The sequence below is a fragment of the Temnothorax curvispinosus genome, unplaced genomic scaffold, assembly GCF_003070985.1.
Source record: "Temnothorax curvispinosus isolate PA1 unplaced genomic scaffold, ASM307098v1 QBEX01013599.1, whole genome shotgun sequence".
NCBI classification, from domain to species: domain Eukaryota; kingdom Metazoa; phylum Arthropoda; class Insecta; order Hymenoptera; family Formicidae; genus Temnothorax; species Temnothorax curvispinosus.
In genome coordinates this window covers 91,224-102,397 of record NW_020223379.1, presented here as the reverse complement: position 1 = coordinate 102,397, position 11,174 = coordinate 91,224, and the positions used below count along the sequence as shown (strand labels likewise).

Below are 11,174 nucleotides of genomic sequence, written 5' to 3'. Positions count from 1 at the left end.
AGCTTTTGTTGTATATGTATGATTCGAGAATTGTATGGACGAAATTCATGTGACTATTGACATGAACGTACCGACAAAATTTACCGATAAAATTAGCGGTGACTTTACCGACTTGAAGTAATTGCTATCTTCTATCTTATTACTTTATTGACGAAAGGATTATATTTTGTCGAGTTCCACGATTTAAATTTAAATTTTTGTGGTTCTAAATTTCAAGCACATGAAATTATAAAAATTTTCAAATTTGCAGTTATAAGCTTTATAATTAATTGTTATTAACTAATAGTAGGATATGGGACACTCCGTGTATATATGTGACAATACGAAATACGACTTAAGGACGTCGTTTCCGGAAATTGTTACTTAAATTATTTTATGTTTCATGCGATACATCCTTACGTGATGCTAAAGCTTATACTTATTCTATTTAATATGGTTAATTGTCTTGTCAAACAACATTCTGAATCTTATGCACAAATGTAGGAACTAGGAATGTATAGGTATACAAAAGTACATACATGATATTGTACGTATGTAAGTATATGCACGCGCCCCGAGCCCGAGCTTCGCGTGTCGTTGCGCTTGCGAGACAGCCAGAGATGGCCAGACAGTAGCGGTCACAGGTAGCGGTAAGAGTGAAGAGTCCCGAGATACCCGAGATATACCGAGAGGTCCGAGAGACGCCGAGAGATGCCGAGCAGCGCCGAGTAACGCCGAGGCTGGCCGAGCCGAGCACCGCCGAGGCGGTTGAGGTTGAGTCGGTTCGTTGGTTGCGAGTGTTGAGACTATAATTTGTGTTGTGCGGTTGTGTCAAGGTGGTATTCGTGTGTATATTTACTTACGTACATGTGTAATGTATGTACATACATCTTACATATACGAAGCAATCTCTCAGCAGTCAGCTGTTTGTCCGAAGTGTCCGAACTCCGAACAGTCCGAAGCATCTCCAGCTCGAGTCTCGAGTGTCTCGACTCAGCTGTCTCAAGGCTCGAGGGCGAGGGCGAGGGAGCGCGGATGATCGTCGAGATCGTAATACCTTGTAGCCTTGTACATACCAGATACCTGATACCACGATTCCGCGCTGCAAGCTGCGAGGTGCAAGCTGCGAGCTGCGAGCTGCAAGCTGCGAGCTGCAAGTGCAACGTCGTGTTTATTTTTAGTTTCGAGTGTGCCATCGTGCCATGTCACGTCGACGCATCGACAGGATTTTTGCTGCGTAACTGCATGCCGCGGAATTCCTAACAATTCGACGGAGAAGGACCCGCGATTTCACTAGACAATAATTCTCTCGTGCGATCCATTTGCTGCGAGTAGCGGCTGGTAGCGGCGATCCGACCGAGTGCGCCGTTGAGATTGAAAGTCAGCTGGCTAACTCCACCGAAAGATCAACCATGAGGAAGACGCGCGTCAGCATCTTCCGCGATATCTATTACCAACCATACGACGATTGCACGAGGCTGAAGCTTTACTCTAGCAGCAAAGGTGATAGACGCACAGAGTATCATCTACGGGTGTATGATTTCGCTCAAGTTGTCTCTTTCGAGTTATATATATATATGTATATATTGGTTGTATATTATTCAATCTCCAATCTGTAACGTCTTTTACTGTTCTTTTCTTGCCATTTTCAACTCAGGCTACAATTTACAAGGTAAGGTACAGGTTGTTTACCTGTATCTTATCCTGCTACATCTGATTACAAGTTCATGTTTATTTCAATTACAATAGATTATATGAATTGTCGCGTTTGACACAAGTATCCATTTCTTGTCGTACAGCTAGCTTACAACTAATGCAGCGCATGTCACTGCTCAAGAGATTGAAGGTCCACAATGGGTGCGTGAATTCTATCTGTTGGAATAGCAATGGGGAATTGATACTGTCTGGGAGTGACGATCAACATCTTGTTCTAACTAATGCACATAATTATGAGGTACATTTATATTGTATGCTTATCAAGATTTTAAGATTATAAGTATAATGATTATTATTTTGACAGGACCCTAAATACTAAATATATTAAATATATTAAATGAACATTGGAACATATTTTAATTTAGCAGCAAAAACATTACTATCTTATCCCAGACACAAATTGTCTATCAAGCAATTCCGTCACTTTCCTTTAAATTTTAAATTTATTTGTCCCCGTCAGAGAGAAGATTGTGCCAAGATTATTTTTGATTTTATCCTTGAAAGTTGTGTGCGTGTGTGTGTGCGTGCGCACGCGCGCGCGTGTGTTAGTTTAGAAAGTTAATTACACTCGGCGATCCTCAAAATATTTTTTTTCACCTCTGACACTCTATCCTGAGGATATAATGTATATTTCCACGCAAAATGTATTTTAAATTTTATATTTTTATATTTTTACATTTCTACGGAATGTAAAACGTAGCGAGATAATTGTTAGATCTGATTGTGCTACTTTATTTGTAGAAGAAAACAGCCACATATTTTTCTTATATCCTACTTAGATTTTTCAGACCAGTTCTTAGTTTTGATCGACACTGATTAATGATATTTAATAATGATTTATCATTGAATTACTTTATACTTATATAAAGTATATAAAACTATACTATTCTATTATGTGTTACATTATGTCATGTGAAAAAAGTGTTTATTTTAATAACAAGATAGATGTTAGTTATTTATTTATATTATTGAGCTATATGTGGGGTGTGCAGAAAAGTAGTTGAAAAAATTTAAACGTTAAACACGTGATATTAAACCTTTTCAAGGAAATATTTTGGGTAGTTAATTTTGGGTAGTCAAGGTCCAACATTGAAATAGTTAGATACTGAGATGCCGATGCCAAGTTGGATGCTGGTGTAGGTTCATTGGATACACTGATACACATGCACACAATTTTATCGTTTGGTACTGTGTACCAAATATACATGTCAATCCAGACTCACCTTGTCAATTTAAAACCATGGTGAAATGCTCATAATGTCACATTGCTTTTCTTTGTTTGAATAACATTACAACAAAGTACATATTATTGATCGTATATCAGAGATTGTTTTGATTGTATGATAAATTTAAATTAACAACTAGAAATTACAAAAATTACACGATATTTTATATTATTTATTACTTTAACAATAATAATATTTATATTTTTTTTACATTACTTTAGATAATCTTTTTCTATTTAAGGTATTAGAGGACTATAAGACGAGTCACAGAGCAAATATTTTTAGTGCCAAATTTTTGCCTAATAGTGGAGATCACCGTATTGTTTCTTGCAGCGGAGACGGCATTATTTTGTATACAGGTATAAAAATTAATGGACTATTTGTGTGATTGGACAAAATATATTAATGAGATATTATCGAGTATTTCAATCGCGTCATCTTTTTTACCGAGTATTAATATCGCGTTTACAGATCTGACGAGAAGAACGGAAACGTTCCATAATCAATTCACTTGTCACACCGGCACTACTTATGAAATAGCGACAATACCCGGTGAGCCGCATAGTTTCCTAAGCTGTGGAGAAGACGGGACTGTGAGATGGTTTGATCTCAGGGTGAAGGACAAGTGTAGCGCTACGAGATGTAGAGAGGTAGGCATTATTCGCTATAATTTTTACTTTAATTAATATACTTTTGAAACTATACTAATATTATATGCATAATATATATGTATAGTATATTCGGAATAGATATACATTTATTAAATCACATTTTTCTAGGATGTACTAATCTCGTGTCAAAGAGCCGTGACCGCTTTGTCCGTGAATCCTGTATTGCCTCACCAAATAGCGATCGGTTGTTCCGACAGCACTGTAAGAACGTTCGACAGGAGAACTCTCGGTACCTCGGCCACTGGTAATCTTTACGGGACATAATTGCGTTACGTGCCATGGTATAGCGTACCGTGATTACATGTGTATGCGTATTCTCTAGGTTGGACAAATGTGGAAAGTTCAGTGAGACCGCTATGCAGTTTCACTGTCCCAGAATTCGAAGGCAATTCTTACAGGATTACGTCGTTGACCTATAGCCCGGATGGACAAGACGTCCTTGTCAGCTACAGCAGCGATCATCTCTACTTATTCAGTATCAAAGTAACGCAAAACGCAATGATTGCTTTTCGTTTAACATGTCACAATATGTTGCTTCCATATTTTATCTAAATATATATTTCTCCCCGAGATACATATATTTTATGATTTCTATCAATATATTATTACATTTAATTTATTTTGGGAATTTGTATCCAGGATCAAGGGAGTTTGCAGCTGCGAAAAGATGCGACAATGGGAAAAGGAAAAGGAAAGAAGCATTCGTTAAGATCGCCTCAACCAGTTCGTCGTTTGAGACTTCGCGGCGATTGGTCCGATACTGGTCCCGATGCGCGTCCAGAAAGAGAAGGAGGACGTCGCAGTGGTACAGGTAAATTGATTTTCCTTATTTTACATCTTATTTATATCTTGTTCAAGAAATTCCAATATCATGACATGTCGTTCGTCAGAAATCGCTCAGGCAAGACCGGTGTTGCATACGTCCTTGATGCAGAGAATGACGGACGTGCTCAGCAGAATGTTGAACGACCCGGCCACACGAGCTGCTCTGAGTGCTGGAGGTGAGGATAGTTTGGAAGGTGTTATCGAGCAACCAGAAGTTATTCAAAACGCTGAGAATAATCCTGAACTGAATGTAGAGAGGAACGACACGGTTGAATTGAGCGCAGAGCAAAGCAATACTTCGGGAACAAGTGGTAAACAAAATAGATACACATGTGTGATATACATTTCGATACACAGACTTGATTTTATTAAAGTGCCGTTTTTAGGAAATACAAGTATGCACGCTGATAGGGTCGAAAGCACAGATACAGATATGGATGAAACGCTCAATATTGAAAGACCCCAAACGAGAGAGATCGAACAACCTCAGGAATATAATCAATTAGCGTCGCCGAATATATCCGCGACTATGAACGATGATGTTCCTATGGAAACTGAATCTAGTCAAAGCGATCAAGCACAAATCACTTGTGTAAAATCTACAACCAGTCATGACAGAACTGAGCATGATGATGTATGGAATCGAAACAGAAATGAGAATGAAACCTCATGTACAAATATAACTAGCAAACAGGAGAATATGATGGAGAACCTTCAGGATAGATTAACAACGATGCGGGACGGTTTCCTTGAAAGGTAAGAAGATTTATATCTTATTGAGATCTGTTTTCTTTCTTTGAAATATTAATATATATTTTAAATTGACGTGAAAATGTGAAGATGTGAGAATGTCCAATAAAATATATCTATTTAATTTAACAGACATGGTAGTGAACCTGCTGTGAGTTTAACGTATTCTGACAAAAGCTCAACTAGTGCTACAATATCACTTGGTGTCGGGGACGAAGTGACTCGCGACAGTTACCATCCAGGTGAGTAGTTGAAATCCTTGATTATCTCAAATATATACATTAATATAATTGACTTTGTAATTTGTCAGGACCATCTGGAAGTAGTGATGGAACTCTCGACGCAGGCCCAAGCAGTAATCGCAACCGTCGTCATTACAAAAGTGAGTATCATCATTGTGTTGTTCTCTTTAAAAGCTCTTCTTCATCGTTTTATAAATTGTGTGTGCGTGCGTGTGTGTGTGCATGTGCGCGCATATATACTTATATATATATTTATACGTTTATATATTTATTTAATAAATCTATTTATTTGTGGCATTTTTTGCAGAAGTTACAGAGACTGTGTACATTGATAGCGATGACGAAGATATCCAATCAGCTGAAAGGTCTGTTGAAACATTACAATAAAGGTTTTACTTAAATTACTCGCGTTTCTTTGAATATCTTATTCTAGAAACGAAATACGAAAGAAAAAAGAATATTATTTATTAAAAAAGATATTTTTGATATCTTTTTCCTTTCGTATTTCTAGAATTGAAATTTTTTCATCTTTAGCAATAATTTGGATATTTACAGGTTAATAAATCCAGTCGACGGGATGGACGAAGCAATCGCCAATGCTCGTTCGCCGCAAGGACATGAGACGTTCGATGATGCCTATTTAACGGAGCTCTGCGTAAAACGAAAATATATGGGACATAGAAATGCCAGGTTTGATCTATTTTTAACTCGACTTGTAATATCGCATCATCAAACTCCAAATTGCTAATGAGAGCGACACACGCGCTCTTAAGTATATGCTGTTAAATTCATGTGAGTGATTTGTATAGAAATTGTTTAGAAGTGAGGACCATTAGTATTTATTTATTAGTAGCTATTGGTAGTTATTAGATTAACACGATATTAAGTAATAATTACGCCAAGAAGTTGACGAGGGACGAAGGAATGTCGATTTGTAATGCCGATTACATAGTTTGTAATCACCATTCATCAAATCTACTTGGCGAGTTTGGTCGCTGCCATCTTGAATGACGATAACTTTATAACTGAGTCCTCGTCTAATCAAAGTGCACCAACGTGTAAACGTCTGAAAGATCGGAAGCCAAATCATTGACCTGAGTAGTTCCGAAAAAGCCTCCGAGCGGACTGGGCGGACTGTGCGATATTAAAGTCGCCGAATTATCTCTGACTATTTGCCTTTTCCCCACTTTTGACTCTAGTTTCTTTAGGACCATGATCAAGGAAGCGAATTTCTGGGGCAACGATTTCGTCATGTCGGGTAGCGATTGCGGTCACGTGTTCGTATGGGAAAGAGACAGCGCAAGATTATGTATGTTGCTGGAAGCGGATCAACACGTAGTCAATTGCTTGCAACCGCATCCGTATCTTCCAATGCTGGCCACTTCCGGCATTGATTACGACGTGAAACTGTGGGCGCCGATCAACGACGAACCGAGCTTTGACGAAAAGTTTGCGGAAGACGTAAGCCGTTTTTTATTTTGAATTATTTAAATAGGAATAAAGAAACCAGTGTATTGACAGTATCCTCATACATGGAAAGATAGAATAAGTTTGAAAATTGACGTTTAATTTTGCTTTCAGCTGAAAAAAAGAAATGCAGTTATGTTGGAAGAGACCAAAGACACAATTACTGTACCTGCGGTTTTTATGATCAGAATGCTGGCATGCCTCAATCAGATACGCAGAGGTAGTGAAAATTTATAATAGTATTCCCTTCGGGATCACTTCGCGATAATTCGCTATACTAACTAATGTACAGGAATACATAAGTAGGAAACATAAATCCAAGATTTTTTCGGAGTCTTCCTCACTGTTGTGCACAGGTATTAAATGATGGTTGACATTGGAAGATGTAAAGCTTTATCTGAGTTTTATTGCATTGGGCGTGTCCTTGTCCAAATTTCTTAGTTGAGTATAAAAATCGATGAATTGACAGAAACCGGTTTTTTTTCTGTGTTCTTATAAGTGTCATGTATAAAATTATAAGTTATAGTTATTTTGATAATGCCTAACACGCACACATCTTATTATTAATGTTAATATGTTTCGCACTTGCTCAATCTTGCTAGAGTTGTTCGAAACTGAACAAGTTAGCAACATTTATTTATTTCCTTTCTTTTCTTTCTTTTCTTGAAACTTTATTTAGATTTTCTTTATTTCATTTATTTGGAATATTTTCTAGACATGGTTATGCTATTTATGTTAATTACTAGGTATTTCAAATTACGCATATATCTAGATTCGGTATCTTCAAAAAACACGTCTCTGGTAAATATCATTATATCAAAATGAAATACTTGGTTTACTGTCATCATTGCATCATTGAAATTGAACCAAGATGTAAGACATAAAAAAATGCTACAATTCTTTCATCGATCTGACTAGCGCCGTTATTAATATTATATACGAGTAACAAATACGAAATTTACAAGTAGTTGTTGGATGATTACACTTAATGTAAAGTCACGCTACTGCGTGCATCTCAAAACTGCGAGAAATAAAATTTTTGTTTCACTAATTGGCGAAAAGTTTTTGATATATGTGCAATGATAAATACTCTAATCCCGAATTCTCATTAAAATCATATTAAAAGAAAAGTAGTGTAATAAAATGCAACTTTAAAAAATTATTTTTAAATTCTGGATGTGTATTGAAAAAAAATTAGTTTGTGATAAGTTTGCAAAAAATTATATATAATTTTTTTACTCCTAACTTAGGATGTTAAAATGTCATTTAACGTTAACAATTAAAAGTCTATTGGAAATATATTTATTTTACATATACAAGGGATAGTTTTGTGCGAATATCGTTTTTTAGCATGTATTTATGTAGCTGAATATAGCGCATAGAATATTACGTATACATATATAAATTTTTATGTATGATGCTATGTCTCTCTCTCTTAAATATCTCTTAAAATTTATTCTAATTTTTGATATATAATTTTTTTCAGCTGAATAATTAAGTTAAGGACAAAAAATAAATAATTTCGAAAAATTAATTAAGGAAGTTGTGAAGAGAATCGAAAATTCTAAGAATTGCATATAAGCTCTTTTATAAATAATGTCAGCATGTAAATCTTTTAAAATTTTTATCACGTTAGGTTTTGAGAACATTTATAAGAAACTACAAGAATTTTTGCGATTACTGTGAGGAAATCATATAAGTGGTCATATTTTTCAAATATTTGAAAGAACTTTTAGTATGATATTCTTTATATGTATATTAAATATAAATTTATTCAGTTCTTAACATTTTTAATAGACCTTTTTATTGATGTAATTGATATGCAGCATCGCGAGTCTCCCATTAGAATCCATTAAAAAATCACATACTTTGTTATAAATGTTCTCAACACTGGCCGGAAAAAATCTAAAAAAATTCACTTGCTGACATTATTTATAAAAAAGCTTAAAAAGTTTTAAATTTTATGCCATTCTTAACATTTCTTAGTCTCTTCTTACAACCTCCTTAATTATCATCTTTTCTCTGTTATACAACTATATTCAATATATTCAATATATTCAAAACTGTGATCTTGCGCATCTGTTTTTGTTTGTTGATGTGAAACAGATAATACAAATAATATCAAGTTATTTGAGAATATATTTAAGAAGATGACCGCGTTTACTGTTCATTCCTGTTCGTATGACAAAATTACACGAGTCATGTTGATTATTTTGTAGGTCGAGGTCGCAACAGGAGACGGAGCAGCGACGAGGGCGGCGAATTACGAGGTGGCTGAGTCGTCTTCAACGGTACTGCAAGTAGTAACGATAATAAAAACGAAATTCGCGCATCAATTGCGAAATTGCGACTATGATAATGCTTTAATTTACCGATCAAATCAATATGGATCAATAAATATGGAGGGTCCTGATCGGCATGAACAGATCTTGTGATATATACGTAAATTTCAATTTGAACGGTATTTTGATGTATAGATGCATCTACAAGATATCTGATGGCATTGTAAACATCATTACGTATCCGTATATACTTTGCGCTTATGACGATGGTATCAAATTGGAATGGATATTGATCGGTACTCGCGGTTTCTCGAATACCGAAGTTTAATAAATTTTTTTTGCCACCTTGTGTCACAATCGATATTTATAGTGAATCCGTATTCTCTTTAGTGTGTTGAAAAACAAGAGTTTCAATCTCTGTGTATATAATTTACGTTTATAATATTATCTACATACATGATTATCAGCAAGTATATTAGCAGCTATGATTATTTATCCGAGTTGTATGTCATTATCATACGGCTTCGTATATTTTTCAAAGAGATTGTTGTCGATGAAATGAGCGGTGCAAAATTAGCATGCTGGTCGAAGGCTTGCCATAAAAAACATTTCGTCTCTGTTTGTACATATTTTCTCGTATTATTACGTTATTAGACTCCAAATAGATATAGGCGATTATCGCCTCTTTTGCTTATTGCCAATGATGTCTAGATATCTTTGGCGATAAGGATAAATATCAACTTGTGCAATCGGAGATTGTTGAAGTTTTAAGATCTTATGTCTGATTTTCGCACGCGTAGAAAGAGACTTTAACTATTTATTTTAATTATTACAATCTCTTGCTTGAATATTTTCTGAATATGTGTCAAGATTAAAATAGTATGTCGCAGAATTTTGTAGAATTATATTTCATGCTCGAGAGGGCGAATACATAATACTGGGTTATAGCTGAATGATCAAGAGAGAGACGTTTTATTTTCTTCTGTTGTTAAAGCTGCAGGCACAAATATCTTGTAAATTGCACGATCAGCTTTTCACATTCGTTCTGTATGTTGTTTATGGTTTACATTTATCGTCGAAATTCGAGGAATAATACAACGAACGAAGTGTCAGTAATACATTTTGATCCCGTAGAAAAGGACAATGTGATTCTAACGTTATTGGGACATGAACATTTTTTTCGTAAGGCGAACCGTAACACATGCCTTATAGGTTTTTGAGTTAGAGCAATAAAGTATATCGATAACAGTAATCGTGTCTACTTGAGGGATAGGCAGATTTATGAAAAAAAAACGCCGAGGATTTTAGAAATCGACTATCACCGATAATCGTGTTACGACGTCGCATCTCGCGTAACGTCGCCGCGCCGCTTGTGAAATTTTAGTCGACGATAGTCACATTGGTAGAATATGACTAACGATCGTTAAATGAGCAACGTACACGTAAGAATAAACATGTCTTTACAATTATGTATTATCAAGAGGAGCTTGTTTATAATAAAAGTGTGAACGAATGCATAGTGTAATAATGCGGTATCGTCATTCCCCTCGTTAATTCCAACAGTGTCGAGATCCTTTTCATCTACACGTTAAATGTCACGTATAATGATTTAACACACACACACACACACACACACACCCATTCTCTCTCTCTCTCGCTCTCAATCTCACTCTCGCACTCTGTGTCTATCGTAAAGATTTTGATAGAGAATTCTAAAAATGATGGCGTTTACATCGCATGCGTAATAAAATGTACAGTGCAACAAAATTATTATGACATTTTATCAAGAATTTGGATTGTAATATCTCAAACGTGAAAGAATCTTCTTGTATCGTAAAATCAAGTCGTCCGGTGGCGAATGTGTAGCGACGATGAAACATCACGTCCTATACTTGTTGATTTCGAATCAACGATGTGGGAAAAAGATATAAACCGGAAAAGAAATAACTAGACAAAGTAAAACCACACGTACAATAATAGAATCTAATTTTACTAATTTAATTAATAACAAAATGT

The 11,174-nt window shown here is 35.5% G+C and overlaps 1 protein-coding gene across 2 annotated transcripts; it reads left to right on the top strand.

Moving 5' to 3' along the window:
- The first annotated feature begins 775 nt into the window (after nt 1-775).
- LOC112463717 (DDB1- and CUL4-associated factor 6-like) lies at nt 776-10,683 on the top strand. 2 transcript variants are annotated; one of them, XM_025030234.1, is made up of 16 exons: nt 778-1,482; nt 1,779-1,933; nt 3,163-3,280; nt 3,393-3,571; nt 3,701-3,836; nt 3,915-4,075; nt 4,232-4,403; nt 4,483-4,728; nt 4,804-5,173; nt 5,300-5,409; nt 5,478-5,549; nt 5,717-5,774; nt 5,965-6,099; nt 6,618-6,870; nt 6,991-7,096; nt 9,096-9,183. In XM_025030234.1, exons 1-16 carry the CDS (start codon nt 1,392-1,394, stop codon nt 9,152-9,154), a joined length of 2,421 nt encoding a protein of 806 aa, XP_024886002.1. In that variant the 5' UTR covers nt 778-1,391; the 3' UTR covers nt 9,155-9,183. The 2 variants fall into 2 exon arrangements, with proteins under 2 accessions (XP_024886001.1, XP_024886002.1); XM_025030233.1 differs by having other exon boundaries at nt 776-1,482; nt 4,483-5,173; nt 9,096-10,683.
- The last annotated feature ends 491 nt before the right edge of the window (nt 10,684-11,174 follow it).